General features: G+C 34.2%; 1 protein-coding gene across 12 annotated transcripts in view; it reads left to right on the top strand.

Annotated features, from left to right (window-relative positions):
- Positions 1 to 12,874, top strand: part of MGA (MAX dimerization protein MGA) — a 230,191-nt gene that overhangs the window by 148,377 nt on the left and 68,940 nt on the right. For all 12 annotated transcript variants that reach the window (XM_074235148.1, XM_074235149.1, XM_074235146.1 and 9 more), the window contains one exon: positions 11,806 to 12,751. In XM_074235148.1, the coding sequence (XP_074091249.1) occupies positions 11,806 to 12,751 (946 nt within the window). The remainder of the gene's footprint in view (positions 1 to 11,805; positions 12,752 to 12,874) is intronic.

Below are 12,874 nucleotides of genomic sequence, written 5' to 3' on the forward strand. Positions count from 1 at the left end.
ATAAGCTCTCTCATCCCATTACTGATTATATAATTTGTCAATTTTTCATACCGTTTTAATCTCCTACTACTTCATTTTTTCTTCATTAGTACTTTCATCAGTCTTAGAGAAAGGAGGATAGATAATACTGAAACAATATGGGTGTTCTTTCTTTTCTTTTTTCCTTTATTTTTCCTTTTGATCCCTTAACTGGTTAAATGATTTGTTGAGAGGAATGAGACTAGCAGTGAAAATAAGACTTTTGGATTATCTTGGTATCTCATATGTACTTATCTAGTTCCTCATATTCATTTAACTGGTGGAATAAGTAATAGTTGATTTTTAGCTTCTTCATTTGCTTGATATTTTGCCTTAGTCTGTGTGTTTGTTTTTCTCCTGCCTAGAAAGGAGGGACATCTTGCCTCAAGATTATCTTTTTCCCCTTTCTTTTTGATCAAAAAGATTTTAGGATTCAGATCTGAAAGGCCTCTTTGGGAATCATCTATTTCAATCCCTCACTTTGCAGATGAAAAAACTGATAGCTAGAGAGGTTAAGGGAATTTTTTCCAAGGAAGAGAGCTCAAATTGAACCAATGTTTGCTTAATTTCAAATCCACTGTTCTTTCCACTTTATCATTCACAGATTTATTCCTTTCTCTTTTAACATCTCCAATTTCTCTTTCTTTGTGTTCCTTCTTCAAATATGTGTAGCTCTCTTGCTTTCTTGAAAACAAAAATCTTATTTCAGTTTTATCATTTTTGCTTTTACATGAGACTTTTAATTGTTTTTTGAATTTTACAATCCCCCCCCCATCTCACTCCCCCTCCCAATCTTACTTCCCCCCCACCCCCATGGAAAGCAATCTGTTAGTCTTTATTTTGTTTCCATGTTGTACAATGATCCAAATTGAGTGTGATGAGAGAGAAATCACATCCTTAAGGAAGAAACAAAAAGTATAAGAGATAACAACATCAGACAATAAGATATCTGTTTTTTTCCCCCCTAAATTAAAGGGAATAGTCCTTGAAATTTGTTCAAACTCCACATCTCTTTATCTGGATACAGATGGTATGTATTCTGCATTGCTGACAGCCCAAAATTGTCCCTGGTTGTTGCACTGATGGAACGAGCAAGTCCATCAAGGTTGAACATCACCCCATGTTGCTGTTAGGGCGTACAGTGTTTTTCTGGTTCTGCTCATCTCACTCAGCATCAGTTCATGCAAATCCCTCCAGGCTTCCCTGAATTCCCATCCCTCCTGGTTTCTAATAGAACAATAGTGTTCCATAAGATATCTTTTTTAAAAAAATTAAAGGTGATAGTCTTGTCTTTGTTTAAACTCCACAATTCTTTCTTTGGATACGTATGGTATTCTCCATTGCAGATATCCTAAAATTGTCCTTGATTGTTGCACTGATGAAATGAGCAAGTCCATTAAGATTGATCATCAACCCCATGCTGCTGTTAGGATGTACAATGTTCTTCTGGTTCTGCTTATCTCATTCAGCATCAGTTCATGCAGATCCTTCTAGGCTTCTCTGAATTCCCATCCCTCCTGATTTCTAATAGAACAGTAGTGTTCCATGACATACATATACCACAGTTTGTTCAGCCATTCCCCACTTGATGGACATTCACTCAATTTCTGATTCTTTGCCACTACAAACAGGGCTGCTATGAATATTTTTATACCAGCACCCTTTTTCATGATCTCTTCAGGGTATAGACTCAGTAGTGATATTCCTAGGTCAAAAGGTATGCACATTTTTGTTGCCCTTGGGGCATAGTTCCAAATTTCTCTCCAGAAAGGTTGGATGAGTTCACAGCTCCACCAACAATGCATTAGTGTCCCAGATTTCCCACATCCCTTCCAACATTGATCTTTGTCCTTTCTGGTCATATTGGCCAGTCTGAGAGGTGTGAGGTAGTACCTCAGATGCTTTAATTTGCATTTCTCTAATCAGTAATGATTTAGAGCAATTTTCATATGACTATGGATCGCTCTGATTTCTTCATCTGTAAATTGCCTCTGCATAGCCTTTGACCATTTGTCAATTCAGGTATGGCTTGTTTTTTTTTTTTTCAATAAATTTGACTTGGTTCTCTATATTTTTTAGAAATGAGTTTTTTGTTAGAAATACAAGTTGTAAAAATTGTTTCCCAGTTTACTGCATTCCTTTTGATCTTGATTACAGTGGTTTTGTTTGTGCAAAAGCTTTTTAATTTAATGTAATCAAAATTATCTAGTTTGTTTTTAAGATGTTCTCCATCTCTTCCTTGGTCATAAATTGCTTCCCTTTCCATAGATCTGACAGGTAAACTATTTCTTGATCTTCTAGTTTGCTTATAATATTGTGTTTTATGTCTAAATCCTGTACCCATTTTCATCTTATCTTTTTTATAGGATGTGATATGTTGGTCTAATACAAGTTTCTGCCACACTAACTTCCAATTACACGAGACTTTTTAAAAATAATTTTTTCCTTCAATTAACCAAAGTTTGCTTCCCCCTTTTAAAAAAGCAAAACATAGCCCTTTCAACAAGTATGTATAGTAAAACAAAAGTCTCCCTCATTAGTCTAATAAATATATCTCAGTCTGTACTTTTTCCTTTTTTAACAGTTTTTTTCAAGGAAAAATTTTATTTATTTTGAGATTTACAATTTTTCCCCTATTCTTGCCCCCCCCCCCGAAGGCAGTCTGTTAGTCTCTACATTGTTTCCATGGTATACAATGATCTAAATTGAATGTGATGAGAGAGAAATCATATCCTTACGGAAGGAAAATAAAGTATAAGAGATAGCAAAATTACATAATAAAATGATGGGTTTTTTTCCCTGAAATTGAAGGTAATAGTCTTTGGTCTTTGTTCAAACTCCACAATTCTTTCCTCTGGATATAGATGGTATTCTCCATCACAGAGAGCCCAAAATTGTCCCTGATTGTTGCAATGATGGAATGAGCAAGTCCATCAAAGTTGATCATCACCCTGTGTTGCTGTTAGGGTGTACAGTGTTTTCTGGTTCTACTCATCTCACTCAGCATCAGTTCATACAAATCCTTCCATGCTTCCCTGAATTTTCCCATCCCTCCTGGTTTCTTTTTTTCTTTTCTTTTTTTTTTTTAAGGTTTTTGCAAGGCAGTGGGGTTAAGTGGCTTGCCCAAGGCCACACAGCTAGGTAATTATTAAGTATCTGAGGTCAGATTTGAACTGGTCCTCTATCCACTGTGCCACATAGCCACCCCTCCCTCCTGGTTTCTAATAGAACAACAGTGTTACATAACATACCACAGTTTGTTAAGCCATTCCCCAATTGAATGACATTCACTTAATTTCCAGTTCTTTGCCACCACAAACGGTTGCTAAGATTATTTTTGTACAAGTGATGTTCTTACCCCTTTTCATAATCTCTTCACGGTATAAGACCCAGTAGTGGTATTGCTCGAGCTCAGCCTGACTCTTGAATACATAATCTTTCTGTCAGGAATTAGATAATTTCCTTCAGTATTTGTCATCTGTAATTACATTTGATTATTAAGTTGATCATAGTTTTCAAAGTTACTTTTACAGTATTGTATAAATTGTTCTTGTTCTATTAATTTTATTCTTCATTATTTCATGGACTAGATTTCTCCAAAATTGTCCTTTTAATCAGAAATGTTAAATTGCAGACTGAAATGAGCCCCAAAAAACTCATGTAATGCTATGAGGGATGTATTACAAGGAGTACTGTTTTAGAGATGCCCAAACAGAAATGCATAGAGGTTAAGGATCTGTTGGTCAACAAATAATCTATGCCTTCTCTATGCCAGTCACTGTATTAAGAACTGGGGAGTAACTGTGTGATCATTGGATCAGAGGTAAAATTTGAGCCGCTTTTTTGACTGAAAAGGCCATCACATTTTCCACTGTGGTGTCATGTTGCAGCAAAATTCAATTCAACAAGTATTTACTAATTATAATGCCAGGCACTATACCCAGTGCCAGAGCTACAAAGACAAAAAATAATAGTCCCTCACTTCAGGGGGCTTACATTTACTTAATATAAATATAAATTATATTTGTGTTCTTTTTTTTCCTGTAGGAGATGAAGCCTGAGTTGTACTTTGAAGAAAGCTAAATATTTTATGAGATAGAGATGAGGAGGGGAGACTATTCTAGATTAAATACTGGCTGAGAAATAGTCATTACATTTAGATGAATTTATGAGATTCCATTTTTCCCCAACAGATCTTATCTCTTAGATGAGCTATTTGCTTATTTCTTCTTTTCCTTGTCTCTTTTTAGTTGCTAAGGTTTTCCTTCTTTAAAATGCCTGTGTACATGTTATAACTTTCTAATGGAATGTAAACTTCTTGAGGGCTGGGACTAATTTTTTTAAGTATCCTTAGTTTGTAGCAAAGTGTCTTGTACAAATCTTAATAAATATCAAATTGATTAACAATTGAGAGAGACAGGGGTGTCTCTGTGAGAAAAAAATAACTTTTTTTTTTTTTAGGAGTTTGGTTGTTAAAGGAAGGAGAATCAAAATTGTGAAAGAGTCCTGAAGATGATTATAGGCAGTAGAGGAGGAATTAATCAGTAAGGGAGAGGTTGAAGAAGAAAGGAATGGTCAAAAGAGCAAGCCCATCCAATGGGTTTACAACCCAGGGTGCAAATAGGAATGTTGACTTTGACAAGAAGAGCCAACTCTTCCTCAGATACTGGAGTGAAAATTTGGGATGATGAGGGGTTTTGATCAAGTTCAGGGAGAGAGGAGCCTACCTGTATGGTTGGATGGATTTTTTTAAATTTGTGTTGGAGGGGAGACTCTGGTTAAAAGGAGTGTGAAAAAGTGTTGATATCTCAAAAAAAGATAAGATTTAGAATGCTGTTTGGAAGGTGTGATAGTTAAGAAAGAAAAATGAGTGCTGTACAGTAGTGAATGCTTTGTAGTGAACCTATTTGATATGGTCCTACTGACTTTTGTCTAGCAGTGTTAAATAGCAAATATTATAAGGGGGGAAAAAGGAATGAAAAAACCTTCAATAGTAATCAATACTCAAATATTAAAGAATATCACAAAATAAACACTTAATAAATTATTTTTAATTTACATGCTAAGGATGAGTTATTTCATAAGTTATTGATGTGACAAATACAAAGAATTTTTGTTTAAAAATTTATTAGACAAACAAAAGCAAAAGCATTTCAAAAATATTTAAGAAAAAGTAGTATAGGAAGTGAAACAAAAAAAGGATTGTAAATCATTAGGTGTTTGTAGTCTGCTATTTAGATATTAATGCCACTTTAAAAGATATTTTTATTGACTTTAACATAACTCATGTTGCTTTTTCTTTATCCTTTTGAACCACCTTCACTATGTGAATCACATGAACTTGTTGTTTTTGACTACCTGGTTGTAGTTATGTAAGTTTGTTATTTTGGTTCTGTCCTTTTTATTCTGTATCACTTCATTATAGAGCTTCCCCAAATTTTTTTTGAATTTGATTCCATTCTTTTCTTGTGGTATTTAATATTTGATTGTCTTATATTCATATGCCATACATAAATAATAATTTGTTTAGACTTTTTGATGATGATGATGATGATGATGATGATGGTGAGTCTCATATAGGTTTTTGCTCTTAAAATAGATTTTTTTTTCCCCCTTTCCATATTGTCTTTGATGTATAGTTCTAGAAGTAGGACATTGTGTTAAAGGTTGTGTATTGTTTCTGTAACTTAGGTGTATAATTTCACATTTATAATTGCTTCAATTTTACTAGCAGTGTAAGAGCCTTCCACTTTTACAAAACAATGCCCTTGTTGAATTTTATCATCTTTCGATATCTTTTCCGATATGATGAATGTTAGGTAGACTGAGTTATTTGCATTTCTCTAGTTATTGGAGATTTTGAACCTTTTTTTTTAATGTGGTTGCTAATTGTTTTGAGAACTTTTTCATATCTTTACCACTTGTATATTAGAAAATGACTCTTAACTCTTTACAAATTTGGCAATCCTCTTTTATGTTTTGGATTATCTAAGAAGTGTTTGGTACATTGCTTTTTTCAATTTTACTAGCTTATTCTGGATCCGTTGGATTATCTTGTGGAAAATATTTGTATGGAATAAGTTTTTTTCTTTTATAATCTTTATAAGATTTATATAGTTTTCTCTCAGTTATGAAGGCTACAACAAATCACTTGTCCTATTCTTGAATGACTTCACACAAGCATATTCAGAATAATTTATTCTGCAGATTTTCCTTTGGAGACCTGGGACTATTTTTTTTTTTGTCTTTATATCCACAGTGGTGCTTGCATAGGTTCTGCTCAGTAAATGATTGCTGAATTCAATTTTCCTAACACACAGTGTCACTCACCCTTTAAAAAAAATCTGTTCTTTTTTAATAAGCTATATATTTCAGATAACTATTCTAATCATGAGACTCATCTGATCAGTGATAAATATAAGATTGATTTTTGTCTCTGAGTCAGAATTGCCAGTTCACTCTTGTTTCTTATTATATTTTTTATATTTATCCATAGGAGACTTAGAGTTTTTGGTTAGCTTCAACCTTTAACTAATGCTTTTCTCTTCATTTGTTGAAATTACTTTCTCAACTGTGTCTCTTAGGATACAGAGCCATCTAGCTCGATCACCTCATTTTACAGATGAGGTAACTGAGGTAGAAGTTAACTTGTTCAAAGGGTAAAAACAAGGTTCTTTGACTCTAAATCTAACATTTCTTTTTATTCTAGTCTATCTTGCTTGTTTGTCTGTCAAACTTCTGAATAGAGAGACAGACAGACACCCACACCCACACATACCACCTACATCTGCCTATCTATAATGTGATTTTGTCCTTCCTGACCCTCTTAATCAAGTTTCTAAGACACCAAGCAAATATATAGAATCACTATGGTTATATAAGTCATCTGTGGCCAAAACATTTATTATGGCTTACATTTTAAACTTTATTTTGAGGACTGAATATCTAGCTCTATGTGATAGTTAGGTACATGTCTTATATGCCGTTGATAATATACTACAAACAAAATTAGGTTTCATGGTCAAATGAGGGTAGTAAGCAAATATCTTTTCTTTGTAAGAATTCTCTCTTTTTTTTTTTTTAAGGTTTTTGCAAGGCAAATGGGGTTAAGTGGCTTGCCCAAGGCCACACAGCTAGGTAATTATTGTCTGAGACCGGATTTGAACCCAGGTACTCCTGACTCCAAGGCCCATGCTTTATCCACTACACCACCTAGCCATCCCAAGAATTCTCAAAAAAAGAAAAGGAATAGAGTTTTCAAACATAGTCTCCTTGTCCCTTCATTGATAGTATATTTTCTGGGGTGGTTGGATGCGCAGTGGATAGAGCACCAGCCCTAGAGTCAGGAGGACCTGAGTCCTTTGACACTTAATAATCACCTAGCTGTGTGACCTTGGGCAAGTCACTTAACCCATTGCCTTGCCAAAAGAAAGTATATTTTCTTTGCATGCATAATGTTTCACATGTCCTGCTAGAATGTGAAAATTCAGAACCTGGGAAAAATTGGAAAAAAAATAAAGAGATATTCCCCCCCTTCTCTTTTTTTTATATACTTCCCAGAAGTTAGATCAAGCCTTTTTGAGAAGATGAAGGAATATAGCCACAGATGTCAATTCTGAATTTTAAGAACCAAAATACTACTAAAATATACTAACAAAATTGAAATAATTGGTAGGATCATAGTATTTTGAGCTTTAGTAGATGTCTATATAGAGATCATCTAATAATAACTAGATGAGCAAACTGAGGTCTGAGAAAGATAAAATCATAGAATAACAGATTTAGAACAGGAAGAAACTTTAGCGTTCCATTTAGTAATTTACTCAGAGTCTCTCATAGACATCAAATAATGGACTCAGGATTTGAATCTAGATCCTCTGACTCCAAATCCACTTCCTTTTCATTAGGAAAAATCAAATTACTATGACTAAGCAAGAGCAGAAGGATGGTGAAGACATTTGTTTTTGAAAAATGTTAAGGCAGGAACCAAATTCATTTTTGTACTCATATATTTTCAGCTGGTGACTCTCATCAATTCATTTATCATCTACTGCTACCCATTTTATTTTTTTTAAAGCATACTACAGAACCCACAGTTTTAAAGGTGAAAAACCTGATAGTGGTATTCTATTCTATCCATTTCACAAATACGGAAATTGAAGCACAAAGTAGTTAAGTGATCTGCTGAGGCTGGTTTTGAAGTCAGGTCCTCCTGACTCCATGGCTGGTGGTCTGTCTACTGTGCCACCTTGCTTCCCCTCCATCACACTAATGTAGGTTTCCAGTGGCTAGGTGGCGCAGTGGATAGAGTACCGGCCCTGGAGTCAGGAGTACCTGGGTTCAAATCCGGCCTCAGACACTTAATAATTACCTAGCTGCGTGGCCTTGGGCAAGCCACTTAACCCCATTTGCCTTGCAAAAACCAAACAAAACAAAAAAAAATTCTAGGTTTCCATTTTTTTGTCTCTTAAAAGATAGCCTTTGTGAACCTGTAGCCCTGGGGATGCATAGGACTACTGCTTCAATTAAGGGCTTTTTCTTTTTAACATATATTAGTTTCACCTTGACAGTAAATTGAATAGGAGTTATTTATGTCAGTTAAAAAATATGCATTTTTTGTTTTGGGAAAGTTTTGTTGTTGGTCTTTGATTTACCATTACTGTTTATTTCCAAAATACCTTCCTTTCAACATTGTAGCATAGGGGAAAATATGTAAAATTAATCAGCCTAATGAGTTTCACAACTTCTGCAATATTTTGCAGCATACAGTGTCTCACTTCTGTATCAAGAGATGAGAAATGCTTCCCAATGTTCCTTGGGACTAAGATTGGGTTTTACAAGTAATAAAAATGCAACTGCCTTTCAACATCAGTTTTAGGTTTTTTTGCAAGGCAAATGGGGTTAAGTGGCTTGCCCAAGGCCACGCAGCTAGGTAATTATTAAGTGTCTGAGGCCGGATTTGAACCCAGGTACTCCTGACTCCAGGGCCGGTACTCTATCCACTGCGCCACCTAGCCGCTCCCATTTTCATTTATCTTGCTGTTGTCTTTATGTACATAGTTCTATTTTTGCTTTCAACTCCCTCTAAACTACATCTGTGTATCAGAGCTTTACTTATTTTTATGAGTTATGTGTTCTTATGTGAATAGAGAAACTTTGAATACTAGAACTTCATTATGTTTAGTAATAGTAATAAATTTAATGAGGAAAAAGTGCTTAATTACATTTCAAATTTGCTAAATTGATGCCAACTTATTGCCCTTAAATTGGGGGTATTAGCTGGCTGTTAAAGATTTAAAACATTTTTTTCCCTCTTATCTCCCATCACCTTCATCTCTTAGAGAACATTTAGGAAACTAACTCAAGTGGTAACCACTTGTTGGCTATCCACAACATTCTGATTCTGGATCTGCCCTTGTTATCTTGACTTTTATCCAAACTTTCTTTCCAAATTCTGATGTCATACTTTTAATATTTTTTACCCTTATGTATATAATCTGTCCTTCTGAATATAGGCAATATCTCTAAATTAAGAACTCAGACACGGAACAATTTTATTCACTGAAAAAAATTAACTTAACTCACTTGTCTTGTTTCTCAATGAAAATCTTGAGTCCCCTTGGTCTCCCTTCTTGAGCAAATGCAGCTTTTTTTTTTTTTGCTCAAATAGTCATTAATGGTTTAATGTGATAAAGGTTTGAATTGTAATAATTCAGAGATATGGTTTTGACCATATTTAATTATTTTTAGAATTAATATTAGAATCATAAGGGTGTCTGGTTGCAGTCAGACACTGGATTTGGTGCTAACTTGGGTTCACATCTTATTTCTGTCCCATATTTGTTATCTTTGTGACTTTGAGCAGATCATTTAACTACTCAAACTGTATGACCACTATGAGGTTTTTCACCTCTAAAACTGGTTCTTTAGTATGCTTTTCAAGTTTGCAAGTATCATTGGTATAGGTAAAATAACTACCATTATGATGAATGTCAGTGAAAAATCTAAAAATATCTTGATCTTCTAAAATAAGGGGATCTTAACCACTGGTCCATTAACTTAAATTTATTCCATAATAACTGTAATAAGATATTATTGATTTCTTTAGTAATCTTTCTATTTTACATATTTAAAAACATTCTGTAAATGGTTCATTGACTTCTCACCAAACTGCCTAAAGGAGTCCATGACACAATATGTGACCTATAATGTTGAGCCAAAACCAGACTTGTTGTGCTTTGCCCCAGAGGGAAAAACTAGGAATTTGTCGAGAAATACATTTAAGCTTGATAAAGGAAAAAAGACTTAAGGAAAAAGCAAGTTCTGACTTGTTGGAGGTCTTCAAGCAAAGGCTGGAAATGCAAGTGTCAGATATATCGTAGAGGAAAATCTTAGTCTTAGTATTTGGAGTAAAACATACATGAAAACCTGTAATGTGACCCAGGGTAGGTGTTGCCATCTGTTTTCTGATTCTTGATCTCTCCGATTAATAGAATTGTCAATATAGCTTTGTTTAAACTTGGTGTAATGTATATAAAACAGGGTTTAAGATTCATTCTTTAACTATCTTTTACTTTGTATTCAGTATTGGAAAATATTTTTAATGAGGGGGCACTAGTTGGAAAGAAAATGATAGTTTATATACTTGAAAGAGAGTCATTACAAAGAAAACCTTTTTTTAAACTTTTCATGAAAGCAAAGTTTTAGAACATTATACATTTTTCCCCCCTTGTTTAGATCAGGAGAAAATAGTGGATCTGTTAATGAAAACTCTTAAAGTTCTTTTTTTTTACTTTACCAGTTTAAACAGAAGCCCATTTTAAACTGATCTTTCACTTTATCTCATTGACACGAATTTTTGAGAAAGGTGCAGGTAAGAAATAACTTTGTGGTAGGTTTTGACAAACAGCAGGAATACACTATTTCTATAAGGAATCACAAATCTCAGAAATAGAATTGAAGTTCAAGTCAGAATCCCTGAGTTTGATTCTCTACTTAGCTTTTGAATCTGGGCAAAAATTTTTCTTGCCTTTTTGAACTTATAAAATGGGGATAACTTGTACTATTGTTTTGATCCCATGTTGTAAGCCAATGCTTAGTAAATTATGTAAATATGAATAAGTTAAATGTGCCATAAAAATAATAATAGCTAGCATATTATCTGTGCTTTAAAGTTTGCAAAACACTCTATATATGTACATATATATTAAGTTATGTCACCTAGCTTCTCATAATAATATCTTCAAATTTATTTGCTACTTTTAATCTGTTAATTTTAATTTATAATGAGAAATGGATTCACTAAATCCTTTGACATTTATGCACAAACAACATTTATGCCACTTTATGCATTTAATTTAAATGTATAAAATTAGCTGGCATTTTTAAAGGCCCTTTTTGATGTTTGCCATCGTTCTTAGATGTGTTGAAAGTCAGTTGCTTTCACTTGTTGAAATGCAGATAATTCTAGTTTTTAAATCAGATGAGTTATCTTTCTTCTAAACGTGATATCTGTTAAAGCATTATTAGAAAAATATATGAGCTGTCAATAAACCATTTTTCTATTTGGGGGAGGGTATAAGACGGTTGATTTATTTAAGAACTTTGTTCTTTAGTGATTAGCATATAGTCGATAGGAATATATTATAGATATTATTGTTGACTATGTGCTTCACAGAAGCTTATGCAAAAATAGATGTGAAAAAGTTCTTTTGTCTGCAGCAGTTTGATGTTTTTTTCTTTTATAATGTTTGTGTACAATCACAGCTTTTTTCCTTTCCTTTCTAGTCCCATTGCCAGCAGCTTTGAAGACAACTCTCATGTAACATCACCAGACCCAAATGTAAACTTTAATGTGGTCATTAAAGAAGAACCTCTAGATGAATATGATTATGAACTTGGTATGTGCCCCAGTGGAGTTACAGTAAAGCAAGAAGACACTGATGAAGAAACTGATGTATATTCAAACAGTGATGAGGAGCCCATACTGGAAAAACAACTAAGGCGACATGGAGAAATAGATGACCCAGATGTTGACCATTCTGTCAAACGACCACTCAGTAGCCCATCAGGAGTTGCTAAAGCCAAAATGTTAAAACTGGATAGTGGCAAGATGCCAGTAGTTTATCTAGAACCATGTGCTGTAACTAAAAGCACAGTAAAGATCTCTGAGCTACCTGAAAATATGTTTTCTCAGAGTAGGAAAGAGAAGTCTCCTGTGTTGACTGAATTAGACTATATACCTGCATACGTGGAGAATTCCAGGAAATCCAGTTACTGCTTATCCAGGGAAATAGAGAAAGAACTTAGGAAACAGCCACCAGAACTCAGAGTACCACAGAAATACTCCTCTCTTAAAGATTCTGATTGGAAATATCCTGATTTGGGTGACAACATTAGCATGTCAAAAACACTTAGCACTAATCCTAAAAGTGTAGATGGAGAATTTTTTACAGAAAAAGATGACTTGGGCAGAAAGAGAACAACTGTGTTAAAAATTACAGGGACTCCAAAAGCCTCCAGTACTACTCAGAATGTCACTCCAAGTGTTCCAGGAAAGAGAGGAAGGCCCAGAAAATTTAAACTCTCTAAGGCAGGAAGACCACCTAAAAGTACAGGAAAATCTATAACAGCCAACAAAACTACCCCCATGGGACCTGGGAATGCCTTTCCAGATGTGAAACCCGATCTTGAAGATGTAGATGGTGTCCTTTTTGTTTCCTTTGCATCAAAGGTAAGTTTTATTACTTGTAGCATATTTTTAGGTCATATATTGGTAATGTGCCTAGAAAACATAGGTTTTAATCACTGAAACAGTCCTTCTGAAGTAAAAATTTTTAAAACATTAACACCTGTT

Source organism: Macrotis lagotis, chromosome 4, assembly GCF_037893015.1.
Source record: "Macrotis lagotis isolate mMagLag1 chromosome 4, bilby.v1.9.chrom.fasta, whole genome shotgun sequence".
In the NCBI taxonomy this organism is placed as follows: Eukaryota; Metazoa; Chordata; class Mammalia; order Peramelemorphia; family Peramelidae; genus Macrotis; species Macrotis lagotis.